General features: G+C 45.2%; 1 protein-coding gene across 4 annotated transcripts; it reads right to left on the bottom strand.

Annotated features, from left to right (window-relative positions):
- Nucleotides 1-1137: 1137 nt before the first annotated feature.
- Nucleotides 1138-20603, bottom strand: PRKAA2 (protein kinase AMP-activated catalytic subunit alpha 2). 4 transcript variants are annotated; one of them, XM_061353382.1, is made up of 10 exons: nt 17218-18618; nt 16419-16459; nt 13995-14136; nt 11873-11966; nt 10347-10491; nt 9255-9342; nt 6451-6675; nt 4455-4959; nt 2582-2708; nt 1138-2326 (listed from the first exon to the last, which is right to left on the bottom strand). In XM_061353382.1, the coding sequence occupies exons 1-10, from the start codon at nt 17280-17282 to the stop codon at nt 2088-2090; spliced, it is 1671 nt and encodes a 556-aa protein (XP_061209366.1). In that variant the 5' UTR covers nt 17283-18618; the 3' UTR covers nt 1138-2087. The 4 variants fall into 4 exon arrangements, with proteins under 4 accessions (XP_061209366.1, XP_061209368.1, XP_061209370.1 ...); XM_061353384.1 differs by lacking the exons at nt 16419-16459; nt 17218-18618 and adding an exon at nt 20430-20603; XM_061353386.1 differs by lacking the exons at nt 16419-16459; nt 17218-18618 and adding an exon at nt 20455-20597.
- Between the last annotated feature and the right edge of the window lie 742 nt (nt 20604-21345).

Below are 21345 nucleotides of genomic sequence, written 5' to 3'. Positions count from 1 at the left end.
TACAAATATTTCCAGTATTTCTTCTAAAAAACAAAAGTGTTCTGCTGCTGGATTTATAATGCAGCCACTGTTGTGCTGGATTTAGCAGACAAGAACAGCAAAACTGTTTAGAAGCTTTCTACTTTGTGCAGCTTCTGGAAGAATAGGAGCTGTAAAGTCACGTTTAGTGAGAATCCAAGTGTAATCTGTAACAAAAGTAAGGCAATTTTGTGTTTCTTAAGGAAAGAAAAAGGGACATCAAGCTGAAAATGTCCATTTAACTGCCAGTAGATGGCAAAAATATCCCGTATTTGTCTTCATTACCTAAAATGATGAGTACAAAAGGCTTAATGTGTCATTCCCTTCCTTGCTTCCCATAGAAACTTGCAGAAAGTATAAATTAAAGTGCAACTGTACAAAAAAAAAACACCTGGCAAAACCCCTTGATGGGTCATGAGAAACTATAAAAAAGATGGATTAAAGTTTTTTCAGTTAAGTTGAATGACCACATACCTGGGACCAGCAAAAGCTCCCCTTTGCTTTGTTTCTTAAAACAAAACCCAAAAAAGAGAAGAAAATAAATGTGTGTGTGTTTGTCCCTGGATATTTTTGGCAAAGTTTTCATAAAGCATTTTCTGACTGATGAGACTATTATCTTTCTTTGAAATCAAGTAAATGGAATCAAATACCATAGCAAAGCCAAGCAGAGGCCCATTAAATTAAACCTCGGTAATCAAAAAATAAGAATTCTTTTACACAAAGTAGTCATACATGCATTAGAGCTTACCCTTGAATAACAAGAATTTAACCTTAAAAATCCCTGTAGTTTGTCTTAAAAAAAAAGAAAACCCTATCCTTCAGGTAACCAGTAGTAAAGAAATAGTAAATCTCTGGATTCAGATATCCCTGCCTTATCAGTGGCATGGTGAAGGTCACAGCCCGGTGAGCAGCAGCGGGATGGGAGAGCCCTTCAGCATGAAAAGCAAGCCTCCAGCAGCATGAAGCGGTGAGCAGGGAGGTAAGGAAGGCAGATTTGCAGCAGTTCTAGGATGGTGACAGCAGGCGAAGGCTTCCTATGGGAAAGGTGATGGGTAAGTGCTCCGGAGCTGTATGATGCTGCTCCATCTCGCCTGGATCCCCACCCTTAGGTGAAGTGTGGTTTTCAGGTGGGTCATCTGCGTCTTGCTGTCCATTGGTGGCTCATTGGACTCCTGCTTGAGATTCAGGCTGTGGAACTGGTGGTGTGGCAGGGGAGCGTGAGCGTGTTGGCCGGGCATGATTATCAAGGGCTGGTTAAAAGGCAAGCAGCCTTCGCATCTGAGTGTGGTGAGCAGGTCAGTGACATCTAGGGCTCTTGTGAGAAGAAACAAAGCATCTTCAGAGACATTCCTCTGTAAAGAATTGACACTTAGAGGATTTTCCATGGCAGGTTTCTAACAGGACCTTTGCAAATCCCACTTTCCCATCTTTAGCATGGGGAAAAAAACAGGGCATGGCATATTGCACTAGTGCAGACGCATCTAAGCAGCTGCTAGTTTTAGGAGGAAAGTGTTACCAGAGGCTGGCACTCTGCTGGCATCCAGGTGTGAAAGCTGCAGAGCTGCTTCACTACCCCTCCACTCCATTTCTTGTAGCTCCTGGTTGACCCCTCTGACCTGGTTCAGCCCATCCTGCCCCTGCTCTGCACAGCAAAGGGGACACAACATCAATCTTATCACATGCTGCCTGTATCTCAGAAGGCTTGGCCAGCGCTCAGTTAACTCAGGATGAACCAGAGGGGAGGTGTGTTCCAAAACCTCAGTGATACATTTACTACTTTACAGTCATGCCAATATTTCCCATTTGGTTCACCAGGAAAAAAAAAAGGATATTGGATACATTTCACCACGGTATCGTGAATGAAATGAAGCTGTTCTTGATTTCCTCAGTGCCTTGTTAGAGGGGTGTATGTTCTGGGTCTGGAATTGGGTCTGTGTCACAGTCTGTGGAGTGGTGAAGGGCGGAGGAGGAGGAGGAACGAAGCAGAAGAAACAAGGAACGGACAGGTCAGACCAGATCCTCACAGTGCAATACCGTGTGCGGAGGGACCGGCGCCTCGGTGCCACTCATCAGCGAGCCAGGGCCATGATGAGGCTGGCGCACATCTCGAAGAAGTCCATGGTGTGGCTGCCCAGGCGTGGTGTCACCGAGGGGATGCTGCCCACAAAGGAGCCGCTCAGGGAGCCCATCAGTGACTGGCACTCGGTGGCCGCGGCAGCATCAATGCTCAGCCTCGGCCGGTGCAAGCCAGCAGCAGAGCAGGAACGCTGCGGTGTGGACGAGCCAGACCTCTGCTCCATCACATCGTCTTCAATATTCAGAATAGAAAGAGCAAAGAAAGAGAGGCATTAGTTTGGCATCTGCAATGCACGTTTAGTATGGAACTAGTAACAGCAGTGGAAGCAAATGGATCAAAAGGGCTTTCACTGACTTGAAACAGCTGCATAAGCATTTCAAAATATGAAGAATTATTATTATTATTATTATTGCTATTATTATTATTAGCTTCAAAACCGGCCATTTTATGTGTTTTACATCTCATGTTGCATCATATCCCACTTACCATCGATGCTTTTGAAATCCAAGAGATAGCTGCGGTTGTCAACCTGGTAGAGCTGCAGGCTCATCTTCACATAATTGCCTGTCACTGGGTTCTTGCGGCGCACTCTGAGATGGTAGGAGTTCACTACCTGCAGTGAGAAACAAGCTTTTGGGAGTAAGACTCAAGATAGAAAGCAGAACATTTCTTCCCTTATGTTTTTCTAAGCATTAGTAAGACATTTTCTGATAAAAAAACACAGTTTCTAGAAAGAACAATGCCTACAAAATGAATTAAATGGTTTCATATCCTATTTGCTCCTATTCTAAGAAAGATGCTTCACAAGGCTGTGATTCAGCAGCTGCTGGCAGATGAAGCTGCTCTGACCCATCTGCCAGCCACCAAACTGCTGTTTTCTTCACCAGCAGCAACGGCTATATAAGCCAAAAAGTCCACTCATGGACCCACATATGAGGACCTTGCCTGTGAAACCAGCTGGGCAGGGGAGAGCAACTTCTTCCATCAGTGCAGCTAAATTCAGTGTTCGTGAATCAGCCTTCAGCTGTGGATATTCTGTTGCCACTTCCCACCTCACGATCTGCTGCACCTCATTTGCAATGAGATCTTCTCTGCGCTATAATTACAAAGCAATTGCACGGATGGAAAAGCTATTTTGATGAAGAGTCACATCTGAAGTTATTCTTAGGGTGGGAAAGATTGTGAAGCCTTCTCATACAAAACAAGCTCCACTGCCCACATAAAGACATTGGGATGACTTGGTTTGTGAAGCTGTACCAGAAATACATCAGGTTTGTTCACTCTCCATAAAACCATGCAACTAATGAATGGCTGGCTGGCACACACATATAGAATCATAGAATAGTTAGGGTATATGCATCTGAAGACAGTCCATCCCCTGGCTGTTGCAGTGAAATCAGGTTCCTGGGTGCTACTTGGCTTTTAGATACGTAACATTATTAAAAGTAAGCAGGAGATAGAAGGCTTTGAAGAAGCAGCACTGTGACCTTCACACTGTAGAACCTTTGGGAGCTGGAGCGAGGACAGTATCATCTCCTCTGGTAATGAAGATCTGGGCTGAAAGTCTCCTTACCTTGCTCCTGATGCTCTCATGAGGCTGCTGTGAAAGCCCATGAGTCAGGAGAGCTCACCTCAGCAACTGCACTGAGGTTCAGGGAATCAGGCTCAGCAGCAAATATTCATGGCTAAATTAGGGATTTATTAATCTGACTTTGAAAGAGATTCTGACTAAATGCTGCGTAGCTCTGAAGAAATACCTGAAGTTAGTGCCATCAACTAAAATGTCATCTGGGTTTATATCAAGCTTCAAGGAGCTGAGCCTAAACCAAGGAATCAGTAAGTGTCTGAAAGCATATCTGGTCCACGAGCACTGTTCCATCTCTGACAAGGAAAATGCCACCACATCAGTGCTCCTGCTCCCCTCATCTGTGCATCTTTTATGCAGATGCATATCGTGCCATTTCAGCACACATGACTGACAGGACCCAAGCACAAATAATGAGGGTTATTGGCTCAGGAGCACTCAAGATGACCTCGCAAGGAATTAGCCACTAAAATTAGAAATGTGACTGGCTCCTCTTATCCCTGCAGCTAAACAAGGCAGAATCATCTTTCCATCCAGAGGCTTAGAGCATTCGGAAAGCGAACTTTTATTTCACGCCATAAACACAACAGATACTGAACCACAGCTAGCATCTTAATTCAGCGTGTTTATATTAACAAGAAAGAGCTGGGATGATTGCAAGGTGCGGGGCATTTATTGGGTGAGGCTGTAAGCATACTTACTGACATCCCTGAGCAATTCAGCTCATGAGAAAATGGCCCTTGAAGGCCACCAAGAAGCAGCAGCACTCCCTACCTTCCACTCGAAATCGAGCTGTTTCATAGCACGGTACACTTCAGCCATAATGTCATAGGGTTTGCTCTGGCTGCGGATTCCCAGGTGCCACTTGGCCTTTTTGACAGTCAGAGGTTTTGGCTTTGTGGTGTTGAGGGCATCCAAAGGACATCGTGCTTTGGGGCTGTCCGCTATCAATGGCGGCATCCGCTCAGGATGCGGCTTCACCCCAGGAGGGATGTGCAAGGTGCTGTCATCCATAAAGGAGCCCGTGGGGGGGCTGGAGGCGAGGTAGAACTCGCTGGCTTGGTTCATGATCCTCCGGTTGTCGATGATGAGGTGGTAAGCCACCGCTAGCTGGTCCTGAGGGTCACCACTGTACAGGCTGTTCATCACCTCCGACTCCGTGCATTCAAACTTCTCACAAACTTCCCGAACTGCATCATCATCAATGACGGTGGCATCGTAAGAAGGGTCCTCTGGGAACAGGTAACTGGGCAGCTCCTCCTTAAACCACTCATGTTCCCTGGGGAAAGCAGAGAGGAGCCACTGTGAGCTCTGTGCAAAGAGCACTGGGGCACCCATTGCCGCCAGGCCCTCACTTGGTCCAGTATGAATCCTCAGCTGCAGGTTGAGCTCAGTCCAGTCCTGCATGGGCACTCCAGTATTGCAATGGCAATGACACTTTACAAGCATGGCTGCTGGCTCACATGGCTTTGAAGTAAGAGCTCAGCACATAAGAGATGCTCACACTTTTTGATTACTATGGGTCTGATAGGGATACAGAGCATCAAAGCTATCCAGGTACCTGATTCCCACTGATTTACAATGAAGTCAATGATAATTAAGTGATAATTAAATTATAACCTCATCTATAGGTTCTACATAGCAACTGTGATTTCACCATAAGTGCTGCTGCTCTATAATGTAATTAAATCCTCTAGTATTAAAGAATTCAGAAATAAAACAGGCATTTTACTTGGTTTTCCTTGAAGGGTAAAATTAAGGCCATCCATTGCAAATACATTAAAAACCTGAGAACTCCTGAATGTCCTAGTAACATTTATGTATATGCTTAGCACACCAGTGGGATGTAATGATTACTATAAACCTCCTAAAATGCTTAACAGTCTCCAGTTTAACAAAATGCTTCTAAAATGGCTCAGACAGTGAGAATTTTGAAGTCCTGCTACCAGTCATAAACTTATAATGATCTCTGTGGGCACAAATACATGCATAAGAACCCATTTGTACCCTTTACCTTGAATTTCCACATTGAGGCATGCAGATGAAAGGTTCATGGGCACTGCACTCATTGACTACACAAGAAGACTTTGCTGCATTTAAAGATAAACCATTTGCTCACATTTAAAACTATATCCAATATTTATGGATTAAGTTAGCAATTCTTATGTTTCTCCTCCTTTTTGATTGGATATGCACTAAGTACAGTGATTACCCTCTTATTCTGAACCGGTATCCAGGGGAAGGTGGTCTTGAAATAAAGCAATGAAAAATGGCTGGCGGATATTAAGTTCTTAGAATTATTGCACAATATAGCTGGTTTTGCTAAGCACTTTTAAGAGCTTTTTAGGCTATTTTATAATGCAGTAAAACAGCATTTATATATGTAAGACCAGGTTGGATAGGGTCTTGGGAAACCTGGTTGAATGGAAGGTGTTCCAGCCCATGGCAGGGGGCTGGAACTAGATGATCTTTTCAGGTCCCTTCCAACCCAAACCATTCTAGGATAATATATATATATGTATGTATGTATACACAGACACACAAAATACATACATACAAAATCATCACCCTGTTCATCCTCACCTATCTCTCCATCCGCACAGAAGGGTGCATGAATGCTCCTTGAATCTCTTGGGACAAAAATCAGCTGGATTAGCTGACTACTGCCCACACACCATCAGATAACCCCCAGGACAACCACTGCCCTCTGCTACCAGCCTGTCAGAGCCCCCCAAGCACAGCCAGCCCACCCCATCCCACCCTGGCTGACCTGATGTCCTTGATGGTTGCTCGCTTGAGGGGGTCAACCTGCAGCATGTGCATGAGGAGAGTGGCAACGGAGCGGTTGAGGTATTCCGGGATGTAAAACACACCTCCCCGGATCTTCTTGAAGAGGGTGGGGACGTGCTCGTCGTCGAAAGGCAGAGTGCCACAGAGAAGGGCATACAGGATAACACCACAGCTCCAGATGTCCACCTCTGGGCCAGCATACAGCCTGTGTGAGGGCAAGGCAGGAGAAACATGTCACCCCCTGTCCTCCTCTCCTTAGTTAAGGTACAGGTTGTATTGGGTGAGCTGGAGACCTGCTTTTAGCTCCACCAGGCCAGAGCTGCATCCCACCCCAGGGCCGCTCACATGGATGCTCTCAACTAAACCTGCCTAAGCCAAAATCACTGAGGAGTGAGGGGAAATGACATGGCAGAGCTGGTGCTGGCTGCCCGCGCTTCTCTGGATGGCCATGTACATCCCTGCCTCTGCCAAACCCTCCAAAAAGCAAACCCATACTTCCAAGAGCTTTGCCAGGCTCCTTATTGCTTTGCCCCAAGCGCTCAGCCAGCAATTTCTGTTCATAGAGTCCTTGAATGGTTTGGGTTGGAAGAGACCTTAGAGTTCCAACCCCCTTGCCATGGGCAGGGACACCATTCATTCAGCAAGGCATATGAAATGGCAGCAGGTATTGTACCTCTGAGCATTTACTCTCTGTTGAAGTTTATGCGCTGATACATGAGCATTCCTGCTTCTGACAAGCTGTTAATGTGCTCCCTGGCATCACCAAGTCCGGACACCCCAAATATATAGGGTTTGCTGCTGCCTGCTTGCCCTAGTTATCTGGTTTGCTGCAACTGATGCATTCCTGCAGTGCTTACCCTTGGGCTGTAAAACCTTACCAAAACACAGAGGTTCAAATGGAAATACAGAAGTCTCTTCCTGAAACCTCAGCATCCTGCACTCGCTCCTCCTGAAAAGCACCCCCACAGACACACCAATGTACAAAAAGCGCCAGCCATGCACACAGCCATTCTCTGAACACCACTAAAACACCAGTTCTGCATACCCAAGGGTGAGACTTTCCCTGCTGAGGCCAGGGACAGCAGCAGTGTCATTTTGGAAATGCAGACGATTAGCTAGATGCCTTCTTGATCCTGCCTCCATGCCCAATTCCAACAGACAGGAAGGCTGATTCTTTTGCTGATAACTGCATGGCCTGAATAGCTGATTGGACTTTTAAGCCTGAATGAGATACTCTTTTAGGACTCTGAAACCTGAGCTGTCACACTCCATTGCTTTTGTGCTCTACCCAGCAAAGGCAGCAGGAGCTGGGAACCAGCTCCCCTGACCCGCATACCCAGTGGGAATGCACTCATCCCACTGCAGGAACAGTGGATCATGCCTTTTCCTCACAAATGCAGCTCTCATACGCTGCTGTAGCTTTGAGAAGGCAGATTGTTATATTAATCAGGGGTATTAAGCATCACTGGTACTGCAAGTGGTATTGCAGCTATAGGCAGTGAAAAACTGCAATGTGTAGGCTTGATTTTGGTCTTATTTCAACTTTTGTTGCTAACAAGCTGTATTGCCTGTATCCTTGGAACAATCATGCTCTACATACAGGGACTAAATCCTCCTTGTTAATCTGCCATGTGCCTTGTCTCCTAAATGTGTGTCTGGCCTTTACTGAAAACGAGATTGAAATAATACTAATAATATTTATTTGGAATCATGGTAGAGCTTCTGGCTTCGTCCCCCTCTTGACAGTGAGGATTTACTTGGTTTCGCACAATGAGCTGTAGTCACAACAGGGTTTTTGGATGCTAGTCTAATTCCTAGGATACTCTGCCAACACTTGTATTGACATAAACAGGGATAAAATAACCATAATCACAGCGAACACACTTTGAGCAAAATGTTGTATTTAAAAGCTATGGTTATAGGCAAAATTCTGTGCTGGAAACAGAGGAAAACTAATGCTCATGCTAAGGGCAGTTCAAAAATACAGGTCACATAATGAGATGGGCAGTTTGAAGGACCACACAGAGGACTGAAATCTGTATTTGCAATCCTTTCTATGCTATTATAGAGAGAGATAGGGAAATAAGCACAGTCATGTAACTTAGGTTCCCAACAGTAAAACATAGGAGGTAACACTTCTGTATCAACATAGTAAAGTCTGATTCACCCTTGCAGAATGCATTCAACGTGCCATGTGTTGTGCAGATGTTGCATGCTGCAACATGCAACTACACTGGAGGTTTGTCAACTCAAGTTATCAGTTTGAAACAAAGTTATAATGGTTGAAACTACTGTCATGAACAAAACCCCCAGCCTAAGGTGCCAGAAGACAAGTATTTTCAATGTAAGAGCTCAACAATGTAGGGAAGTGGTTAAAGATCTCCCTGATCCTTCTGGTAGTGAACGGTTCACCTCATTACACTGTATTTTATATTATAAGTGGGCAGGAGAGAAGGTTGTGATCTGGAAAAGCCTTTCCATCTGAAACCTCAGTATCTGCATGCTAAGAGTAATTTCTCCCCTCTTTAATTAACAATATAGTCAACATCTCCTATCATAATTCATGATACACCTCTAGCAAAACCTGGTTTCCTATTGCTATTGCAGCTACTGAAATAACCAAGCATACTTTCAGATTTCTGCCAGTAGATTCACCTAAACATAAAATACAGGCTGGAAGGACCCAGCTGCTTTTACTAGATGTGCAAAGCTGTTTTGAATCCCAAGAACTCATTTAAAGACTATGTGCTCACACAGGCTCTGGTGAGAAGTGCAATGTCCTACCTTCCAGAGATGACTTCAGGGGCTGCGTAATTTGGGGAGCCACAGCTGGTGCGTAGGAATTCACCATCTGACATCATGTTGGATAACCCTAAAGAGAAGATGTTTAGTATATAGTGATGTTTGATGTGAAGGTCCCAGCACAGAGAACTCAGTGTCTCACAGAGAAGGAGAGGTATTGTAAGTGGAGGGGGAAATTTGAGGGGGGAACTGCTCATTTAATTTAGATAAGACTCCTTTGAGCTGATTTAAAATTTATGCTGATTGTTATAGAAGCACAGAATGGGTTGGGTTGGAAGGGACCTTAAGATCATCCAGTTCCAACCCCCTGCCATGGACAGGGACACCTTCCACTAGAGCAGGTTGCTCCAAGCCCCGTCCAAACTGGCCTTGAACACTGCCAGGGATGGGGCATTCACAATTATTATCGTTATTGTTATTTTTACATCCAACCAAGGAATATTCACTCCAGGCTAATTCTGCTTCTCTAAGTTGCAAATCCCAGAGCACACAGGAACAGAGACATAATTCATCCCAGAGCTCTTACTTTATATAGGAATCATGTGGGGGTGTGAAATTAGTAAATCTTCAAAAGGATTTAGCACTGCTAGAAAGGAGTCATCAGGACATGGCTGGTGGCCCAGCTATTCCAATGGATTTCAATCAGGAATGCAATTTACAGCCTCCTGTTACTGCTCATTCGTAAAACAAAGTGAGGCCAAGAGCACATGGCAAAACCTATGGAGAACATGCATGAAAATAAACATGCAGCCAGCTCAACCTGGAACTAACTGCAGTGAGTCTGTCTTATCCATAAATCAGATAATCTTTATATTAGGTGATTATACTAAAACATAGTGAAGATTTGCATTACTTTTCTGCTCTATTCTTAATGGCAGTACAGAAACAGCCTACAGTAGGTAATCCCTGCTTTTCAAAAGGGATGGTGTTTATAACTGTGGGCTTTTCAGGTAAAGCAACTGCTTAGTGGTTAGGAAAACAGGCTCTGGGTTTTGTAAGGCGTGCTACACGGACACGCTCCAGCAAGCGCCTCGGAGCTGGCTGCATGTCTGGAATGCTGCTGGGGTCACATACCAAAATCGGCTATCTTTGCATTCATGTGTGCGTCCAGCAGCACGTTCTCTGGTTTCAGGTCTCGGTGGACAACCATGTGTCTGTGGCAATAATCCACTGCAGAGAGAATCTGCTGGAAAAGGCGTCGAGCTTCTGCCTCTTCAACCTACAGATGCAAGGGGAAATAGTCCTGAAGGTTGGTCTGCGTGCAGAGCTGGCAAGGGAAGGTTTGACTTAGCAAGGAGCCAAAACATTCCATGGTACAGAGAGAAAATCACAGTGTGCTTGTGACCAGAAGCAGCAAATAAAGCAGATTTCCCCCCTTGCATTTTATAATGTGCTAGTCTCTGCAAATGATACAGGCCAGAGATGAAATTAGAAACCTGAATTTAGCTGAGCTATCAAGAACATGCTGGTGGCACCTATGAGGCAATGGCCTGCTATCCCAACAGGACCAATTCTCTTACACAGCACATGCAGATCAAGACTGGACAAAACACTGCAGAGGATGCTGCAGGGAGCAATTCCTCATGGGCAGATGGCCTTGGGGAAAAAAAAGCTAAAGGTGGAATACTGTGATGATTTATATTAGCTATAAAGTTGTCTGACCTGTATTAAGAGAACTTACATTTAAAATGATGAGGAGAATGATTATTTTGACTGATTATTTCCTAAAGACACTTGATGCAAAATTTAGTTTCTGTATGCAAAAATCCAGAAAAGATTCAAATTAGTCACTGAAAAGATCCAGATGGGTGAAATATGCTGGAAATCAGAACTGCACACAGAAAAGTGAAGTCCACTGTATCAACCAGTGCACTAATCTATACCATTTAGTTATAAATGCATTGATTTTTACAGTACAGACAGGAAATGTATAATAGGCTGATCCTTCACCTGAAACCTTATTCTGAATGTCCACTTAAGCCCATTTTTATCTCCTTGCCCTGCAATTGCTCCCTGACTATGAGGAGGTCCATGGAGCAGACACTAGTGATTTTCTTTGTAACCATAATACCACATTCCATAGGTTTAACCTACACCTCAGGTGATTTATACCCAGCAGGATTACTGGCTTTTGAGAATGTTGTTCAGATAAGCCACATCCTTTAAAAGTCTTCAAAAACCCTGACGTGGAACCAAGGGGGAGTCTGGGGGAGGTGAACGACTGGGATGGAGACCACACCGAGCCGTCTTCCTTTCCATGCTGTAAATCTGCTGCTGAACCGTGGGGGTTTTGACAGGCAACCCGTAGCTAAAAAATGATAAAACTATGCTAGTTTTCCAAATATTTGCACTAAGCAACACGTTACCTTGGATGCTTTGGTTTGTGCATGGAAATACATCAGAGAATGTTGCAAAAAATATCACACACAACGTTTGTGCGAGCCGGGTACGAGACACTCCAGATGGGTTTGCTGTGAAGCAACTTCTATTTTGGGTTTTAACCTTAACTGTGCTCCCTTTAGCAGTCGTTTTGCTTCTAAACACCATCCTCTTCCCACACAAGTGTTTGGGCTGTGTTTGGGCACGGCACTGGCACTTACACGTCCATGCTTACAGATGTAATCAAATAGTTCACCGCCGGATACGTATTCCATGACCATGAAGAAGTCTGTTGGCGTGCTGATGACCTGGTACCTTCAAAAACACAAGTGGATTACTTAAGAAAATAATTAAGAAGAACAGGGAGAGGCTTTTAAACAGATGATTAGGTTCACATCAACACTTAAAATAAGCATTTGTTTGGATCTTGCATTTATAATTGCTTTCCACTTCTGAAAAGCCATCTCTTATTTCGAGTATAATCTTTCACTTGTCTATGAAAGGGTCTCTTTTACAGACCTACAGTTTTCCTTCAAGCTTTTAAATGATCCTCTGAAATCTCTGCCAGATAATCCTATGACATTTAGGACTGTCCTGACTTACAAATTTCCATTTTGGCTAAGATTTGCAACAACAGCTTTAGAAATGAATGCTTCTTTCGCAGGAGGCAGGGAAGGGGGTATATTTGGTTTCCCTTGCATCAAGCATAAAGAAGATAAAGACCTCTAGGCACTAGAGGGAGCTTCTTTTGAAAGCTTTAGAAAAAAAGATGAGCACCCCAAAAAGTTATTTTGCAAATATTAAATCCCTCTATATTCTAGAATGGGGAAAAATCCAAAAAGAGCATCACCCTTGACTTGCAAATTATTTATTCTCCATTTTCATTCAATATGATCCCTGGGCGCTGCAATTCCATTTCAGTGTTCCAGCTGATAAAATATCATCAGCTGAGGTCAATGCTGCTACAGGCATTCATAGCAGCACCATCTGAGACACCCCTCTCTTTTATTTCACATACATTGTGGTTTGCTTTTTTCTTTTTACAGCCGAATTTCGGTGCATTGGAATTTATAACAAACACACATTTCAAACCATTTTCAGAGATCAGCAGTGAACAGGTGATAGCCCCATAAAGATCAACAGCATCAACCCAATTTTTCTGAAGTACTTTGGACCCAGACATCCCAGCTACTGTTAACTGCCCCACTATTTCTTTTGTATACACATAAAAAGCTATTGAAAGAGCAGGTTTATGCACCAAGGTCTCTCTTCCTCACCTCTTTTATCACTGTATTTCATGATTGCGGTATGTACCATAGGACACTTATATTGTTAAGTTGGGTTTAATTCTTAGGCTTTAGTACTTTGACAAATGTGTGAACAGGACTTCAATTGCAGGATGCTGGGTACACAGCTGAGGACTCTTGCTGGGTTTTTCATGAAATAATACCAATCTGTTTTCCAATAAATCCATGGAACTGTGAAGTTACTCTAAAGTCAACAGCTGCTGCATGGTTAGTTATTTAACTGCAGAGAAAATTTGTTTTCCCTTGCCTCTAAATCCCAGGTATTTGCTATATCTCATGCCAGTTTTAAGGCTGACCTAAATGTCAACTTCTCCTTGCAGTTACCATTCAACAGCTTTCTTTTACAGAAATGCCAAAGATATTATCAAGTGCCTCGTTAATGTGGCCTGCCTGCACAAACTGGGGATTGAGAAGGATTCCCAGAGGCTGCAGTGCAGGTGCTGATTTACAACTTAAATTCAGGTTCATCAGAATGGCAACTTTGAAAACCTATGTCTGAATAATAAATAATAATAAAAAAATGTTCCTTTAAGCTCTGGGTAATCAGGCTATTAAAACATAAAACCTATTGACTTTGGGCCAAGGCTTCACTCTACGAGCCTGGCCATGCTGCAGTTCCTCAGGCACAATTCTCAGCAGCTCCAATACTGGAGATCTGAAGCTTAAATAGCATCATCACAAAAACCCTTAACAGCATCCCGGTGCAGAAAAGCCCAGATCTTCCCTACGCACCTTTACAATGGTCTCTGTGTTCAACAGAGCACAGCTTTGAGCAAAACCTGACGCAGGGACATTGGTCTGTTGGCTGTTACTCCCAATGGGAGAAACCATCTTCCATCATTGCTCAAAGTGTCAACTGTGTCCCCTCCATAAATTAGTGGGAGACTCCCCAAAAGCAATCATTAGCTCCAATGTGCAAAAACTTGACCACATACCTAACATAATCTACTACTTCAAGCCATCTCCTGAAACCTAGTCAATTGTGAACTTGAAGTCTTTGCAGATCGAGTAAGCTGAAAGGCAGAAGGGTACTCACAGTTTGATAATATGAGGGTGCCGAAAGAGTTTAAGGTTTTGAATTTCCCGTTTGATCTTCCCAACCACATCCAGGCTGCGGATTTTCTGCCTGTTGAGTATCTTTACTGCTACTTTGTGCCCTGTCAGCTGGTGTTCGCCAACTATTAGAAAGAAAGCATTGCAAAGTCACTAAACAGTATAGCAAGATTCATATAGGCCATTTAGGACATTGATTTATAAGCAAAAAACAACTCTTGAAGGGAAAACTAACAAAATATAAGGGGGTGAAGTATTTTATCTTAGTTTTTGTCTCTTAATTGTTTTCCCACTGGAGTCATGTAAGACAGAAGGGAGGAGACTTCTCCACAAAAACCACTCCACTAAATAAAACAGACTGAGTTACTGGAAGAGGTCGTACCCAAAGCTAATTTGCAAGGATTTATAGCATGTAAAAGCTACGTTAATCATAAACAGATAGATTTAAATAGAAAAGGAGAATCTCCACCGTAACACACTGATGGATTAAACCCCTGATAAACCAAGTCTTAAAACTAGACCATCACACTTCTTTAAAAAAATGATACAGGGATTTTCCCTGCTCAAAATAGGACTGCAGGATTTGCATTACTAAAATGAATTTCTATTTATACTTTCTTAAGCATGCTTCTTGGTTTGATGACAGGCTGCAGGAACACTGCTGCATTGCAAGAGCAAAAGGTGGTGTTAGAAAAGATACAAACTTCAGTAGGGGTTTTTATAATAGGCACTTGGTGCATTGAGATGCTGATGCTTATCTCTTGTGTGCAGGGACAAACAGCAACCACAGGCTGGGAGTAGCACCACTGTCACTGGGGGAATGGCACTAACTCAACAATAGTGTGAAATGGATTCAGCATCCAATCCATTTGTTATCAACAAGCAGACTATGCAAACAAAATATAAAGCTCCTAGGAAGCACGATTTATATTGAAGGTTACAGCAGACACTGTTTGGAAACTGTCAACTGGATGCTGATATCCAAAAGGGTTCTCTGGCCATGAGCTACCCCTTCTCAATATTTCATGTTATATTAAAAACAGTAACATACGGATGGTTTTCTAAAGACTGCACATAAAACCTGCTTACAGTAAATATTTGTGCTCTTTAATTATGAACATTACCCTTCCAGTAATAACATACAGCACAAGGAGTTAATAATTACAAGCAAACCTTGTTATTACATTATTAGACTGTAATTTTGGAGGCTCTAATGAGCTGATCAGAAGCAAGCGGAGTAAGCAGTCGGCGTGAGAAGGGCAGGGCGGCAGCGCCGGCACTGCTCAGGGCATGCCAGGTCACTATTATTAGCCACCAGATAAGACCTACCAGAGATTCTTTCCTCAGTAAGAGCATCCTAAAAATAAAACCCTTTACTGCCCTTGAAAATTAAAGCAGCACTTTGCACGTCCATTTTATTCCTTGCAATACTTAAAACTACTAGATGAAATTAAAATAAACTCAGCTTTGCAGCATAGATGCAATTTAGGGATTAGCTGAGGGCTGGAGGAGGCAGATAATTCCTCTCTCGCGGTGCAAAGATTGTGCTGTAAATAGTCCGAGGAGGCATTTTCCCTGGTGCATCCTTGGAGAGAAGGGAGCAGGGCAGTGCTGGAGGAAGCCTCTGCAAAGCAGCATGTGCACAAGGCGCACAGAAGCATCCTCAAGCTTTATGCAAATGGGTCAGGATACAGCCTCTTTGTTAACTGCAAGAAATACCTCCCCAAGTTGTGCCAATAGTAGTCCTATAAAGGGCACTGATTTCTATCTGCCAAGCTTGTCATGGTGTATATTACACCAAGGAGGCTGGGGAAGGCATGAAAGGGGGGTGTAAGACATCTTCAGCAGATGTCCAAAAGGGACAGAGAATCCACAGCTTTTCTACCCTGGAGAAGCTGTGGATGCCCCCATCCCTGACAGTGTTCAGGGCCACGTTGGAAGGGGCTTGGAGCAATCTGCTCTAGTGGAAGGTGTCCCTGCACATGACAGGGGGCTGGAACTGGATGAGCTTTAAGGCAGCTTCCAATCCAAACCATTCTATGATTCTATGTCTTTGAGATCAACTCTTTTCACCAGCAGCATTCAGTTTGGTCAAATATAACACTGCGATACCTCTGCTCTCTCTTTCCTGGGAGCACAAGAACCTGTGCTTTGAAAGCTGCCCTTGGTTCACTCAGGTCCATGATAGAAATGTGACACACTAATCCATTAGTTGGGAAACTGAGGAACTGCAACAGAAAGAGGTTTAACACTGAACTAGGAAGAAACCCCCAGTTTCTGCCATCCTTTGTTTCAAGACAATCCCTTCTGGCCTTATCCTGACTTATGCTTTGAAAATCTTTTATTATGCACTTGGGAAAAGAAATAAATGGCCATGCCCAGAATGAATAATAATTGTTTTCAATACCATTGCTGAAGAGTTCATCTCCCTTCCATCCATGACAAACACTGTGTAACTCTGTGAAGGTCTGCTAGCTCCGACACATTAATAATTAAAAATAAACAGTCTATTTTGTAATCCATCTTTTGCTTACAGTAAGCATTAGATACAGAGATATTATTGTTCCAGTCCCCCGTGGCTTGTTAAGCCTACTCGAACGCCTTGAGAAATAGAGACAAAGACACAACATAATTTGCTATGTAGTGGGAGACTTCGAAGCCTTTCAGGTCTCCCTGGCTGCAGCCTGCAGATGCAGGGATTTTGACATGGGGTAGCAAGGACAACCTTCCCTCTGCTCAAGGAGTCACTGCCACTGACCCCATGTACACATTGATGGGATAATCTGGCCCCAGGACGAGCACTGGCAGGTCCCATGCCTTCCATAAACATGGACTAGGATGCTTTGTATGCTCATCTCTAAGGGGTTTGTCCTCACCCCAGGGATGGGCAATGGTGCTCAGTGGTGGTGGTGAGGGAGCCCTCTCTTTCCCTCTCACTAACTCCCTGGATTAAAAGCCCAGAGGAGAAGAAGGGGCTGAGTGGCAGTATTAGAAAGGGGATTTAAACATATATCTTGTCTTCTAGTGACAAATACCTAGGTAAGGTCTACCACAGCTTAAAACCAGTAGTCACTGGGGTGAGCAATGAAGATGGATTTCACACTGAGACGAGAAGCACTGCACACAGTGCTGCAAAATAACCCAGCCATAGGGGTTAGGTGGTAACGCTGACCCTAAACTCCAAAAACCAGCACCAAACAGGATACAGTGTGAGTGTCCTTAGCTGCTCCCTCCTCCACATGCACATATGACTGCCTGAGCACAAGTACATTTCAGCATCAGATGCTGCTAAGGAAAGAAGGGAAGGGATATATAGAATTAGTTTCTGAAATAAGTCCCTTCTAATTTAGTTATTTTTATAAGGAAAAAAATGAGGAGGAATAGTGTTTATAACACCATAAGCCGAGATAATCATTAAAACTCCTTGACAGCATAGCTTTTTTTACAGCAGGTACCAAGGAAGCCTACCTCTGGGTGCGTGTTTGATGCAGCTCAGTTAAGCACAAAGAGTTAAGTTTTGCAAATGCTTCAGTGGAATGTAGAAGTTTACAGAGGGGTGAGAAAACTCCTTTCCTACCAGCTGTGCCAGCCTTTATCTTAGCCCAAAGTTAAAAATGAAATCCATCCAAAGCATATATTTAGCAACACTGCTATTAATTCTACCCCAGTGCCACTTGCTTGTATGTTATATCATCCTTCCTTTCCCTTTCCTTCATCTGTTCAGTCTCCATTAGTTTCTCTTCCCTCCAACGCAAGGTTTGCTCTTCAGCAGCAACGGCACAGTGCATGAGAAAACAGGATTTGACCCTGATTCATAGTGTTATGAGTTTTCAGCATAACCAACAAAAACATCACCCAAGCACTGCCGGTCCTTGAGGGACCACAAACCGATCACCTTGGTGGCCAACAAGTGTGGGTAAGAAAACACCAAGTGGCCATTGGAATGTCATGCATGGAAAAATATCTGCGTTGCTGGATTTTGACCGATGGTCCCCAAGCTGCAACCACCGTGAACCTCGTTGTGCAAGGGCTGTGGCTGTGGGAGAGGTCTTCAGGGACCTGCAGGGTGGGATGTGCCCATGACAAACACAGCAGCAGTTCTTCTAATCCATTCTTACCAACCACCAGTGGAGGAGATGCCACCTCCTTCACTAAAGTCATAATCCAAGATCGTTACCACAGTTCTGTTTTCTGCAAATTAACCTTATCTTTGGCCTGCAGGACAGGGAAATAACTACCTCCAGCTCTCCTGGTATTTGGCAAAATCCTGTGCAGTAAAGCTGACCCTTGGCATGAGACCTCCTACCCATCCACCACATTCACATCCACCATGGTTACTCCTGCCACCTTCCTCTTTTCTAACAGATGCTGCATTTCCGTCACCAACTCCAGCTGTAATTTCACTATTAGCACCAAAATCCTGCTCTCATCTACCAGCCTTTTTGCCCCCCTCTGAAGAAAGCCTTGTGTAGTCTTCCTGTAAATGAGATCAAGGAACTAAATGGGCTTAAAACGAGGAGTTTCTGTCATCATTTAGCTACTTTTTGGGAGGATCCGTTCACTGATGTCCCAGAACAAACATCCCAATGGGGCTTTTTCTGTTGTGTCTCTGGTTTCTGATAGCTCAAAGTGACTGTTTAGCTCCAGTCACAAATTCGAGCTCTGGTTAGTGCCCCATCGTTACTAAATCCTTTCTTTCATTGCCATTTTATTTCCTTAACAGTTATAATCCTTGACAATTGTAATTTTATGATTTCTTAACCTTGAGGAGTAAAAGGCCTCTTGTGCAAGGCAGTGTTGGAAGAAAACACAGCACCCACAAGAAATGTCACCGATTGCACCAGCCTTCTTAGAGTAAAAGCAATTATTACACACACCGTATACAACACTTGAACCAATCAGGCCAAAATCTCCGTCCTTTTTCACACGTCTCTTGCTAAACAGGGTGAATGCAGGTATTTCTGAAGCTCATTTGATTAAAATGCTAGAATTCTGTCTAAATAGGAGATTGAGTTTCTTCATCTCAGTTTCCAATCTCCAGTGCAAATTACACCTGTCAGTTGTAGGCTAAATATTAAGGGGCCAGAGGGTATGTATATAATACATATATATATATGCATATATGAAGGATACTATGTACCTATAAAGGATTTTGAGCTAGGAAATCTTTTATGTCATTTGAAATGTTTCTTTGGAAACTCAACTTTTACTAAGGTCATAGATGGAGTGGGGGGTGTTTGTACTAGTTACTCCTGGAGGGTAGTTAAGGAAAAAAGGCTATTGTTGGCAGGCTTAATTTGGTCTACAAGGACAAAACCCCATCTTTGGAGCCCTTTTTTGAGGTCTGCTGGTACCCATCAGTGATTTCAATGGTCCTTACTGTTAGAAGTACTTATTCCGATAATTCTTCAGCCAGTAAATTTGTGGTTTGGGATTAAACACGGCAATATATTTTTAGGGGCCTGATTAATGGTCACAGGTGGATTTAGCTCCAGTGGTTGCAGTGGTTTCTTTCCCCTGCCATCAAGTTCGGGGTTATTTTAAAACTCCAGTGGCTGCATGCGGGCACATCACCCCTTCGAGCAGCCACTACACTGCCCTGGCTGAAACAAAACCCATTTCCAACCAGGAATCACTGCTATCCATTCTGCTTAGACAACACATTTTGCTGGGTTTTGGTTGGTTGTTGGGGTTTTTTAATATCTTGATTCAAACTGAAATTTGCCTGTAATGGAAGAATTCACAGGGAAAAGAAACAGAAATCTTTGCAAACCAGGTAAAGCAAAGCAGCGCCTTGAACACGCAAGCTGACTACTCTGGCAGGAATGACACAGGAATCCCCGTGTACAGCCCAAGCCTGACCCGACCCTCCATCCCCGCCTGCTGCCGGTGTCTGCCAGTTCCCAAGCTCCCCAAGGATAACGTACAGGGGGGCAGCAAAAGAAACCCCCTTCACTCCCGTTCCTCACACCCACCCGAAAGCACTTGCCGCCCCACCGGGAATGAAGGAGCAGAAGGGAGCGGAGCTTGGGCACAGCGAGGGAAGGATGCCCGTCAGCGCCGGCTTTGCTGCCCAACCTTCCCATCACCTTCCTCCTAGTTCTGGAGGAAAGTTTTGGTGGGTCCTGCTGGGCGCACCGGCGGCTGCAGCACACAAGGGCGAGGGCTCCATCTCCCTCCCGCCGCCTGCGACCCTCCGAGCCCCATTCTCCTCCTCACAACCCCACCCCGAGAAGGGGGCACCTCCCACCCCGAGCCCACCGGGCCGGCGCCGGGCTCCCCCCGGGGATGCTGCACGGCCTCGGCGCGGAGGGGAGGCGATGCAGGGAACGGAGGCCCGCATTAGCGGAGGGGAGGAGGAAGAAAGGAGAAGGGGGGTGCGCAGCCCGGAGCCCTCCCCACGGCCGCGGTACTCAGCTCTTGACTTTGCCGAAGGTGCCGACCCCCAGCGTGTCTCCCAGCACGTAGTGGCCGATCTTCACCCGCCCGTCGTGCTTCTGCTTCTCGGCCATGTTCGCCCCCCGCCGACAGACCACAATGCACAGGGCAGGCCCGGCTCGGCTCCGCTCCGCTCCCCTCCGCTCGGCGGGCGGCGGCGGCGGCAGCAGCAGGAGCGGCGGCGGGGCGGGAGCGCTGGGAGCACCGGGCCGGGTGCGCGGGAGGCGGCTGGCGCGGCCCCGCGGGCGGGCGGGGAGGGAGAGATGGATGGATGGATGGGTGGGTGGATGGATGGATGGATGGATGGATGGATGGATGGATGGATGGATGGATGGATGGATGGATGGATGGACTGGGGGGGGGGAGGGGGGGCTGACACCTCTTTGGGGTGTGCCCGGCCAGAGGTGCACCTGCCTGGGGGTGACACCCCCCTTGGGCGGCACTGCCTTCGGGTGACACCCTCTTCGGGGCGTGCCCTTCTTCCGGGTGGGTTCAGCTCTGCATAGAGTGCACCCGGCTTTGGGGGTACCTGTTGGGGAGTGACACCCTCCTTGGGGGGTGCTGTGCTGGAGGTACGGCCTCCTTGGGGTGCAACAGCCCGGGAGTGGCACCCTCCTTGCAGTGACACCACCCTTAGGGTACACCCTCCGTGGTGTTCACCTGCCTGCTGGGGACACTCTACTTGGGGTGCACCTTCCTTATGGTGCACTCTCCTTATGGTGTATGTGGCTGGAGACAGCTCCTGTCAGAAGGTGCATCTGACTGCTGGTAGCACCCTCCCTCGGTTGGCATCTCCCTGGAGCGGTGCAGCTGCCTAAGAGTGATGCTCCTTGGGAAGCACCCTGCTTACAGAGCACCCTACTTGGGTTGAATCCTCCCTATAGTGCACCTTCATT

This window comes from Neopsephotus bourkii, unplaced genomic scaffold, assembly GCF_033783945.1.
Source record: "Neopsephotus bourkii isolate Nb327-2 ecotype Australia unplaced genomic scaffold, CSIRO-AGI_Nbou_v1 NB_673, whole genome shotgun sequence".
Lineage (NCBI taxonomy): Eukaryota > Metazoa > Chordata > Aves > Psittaciformes > Psittacidae > Neopsephotus > Neopsephotus bourkii.
This window is presented reverse-complemented; position numbering and strand designations above follow the sequence as displayed.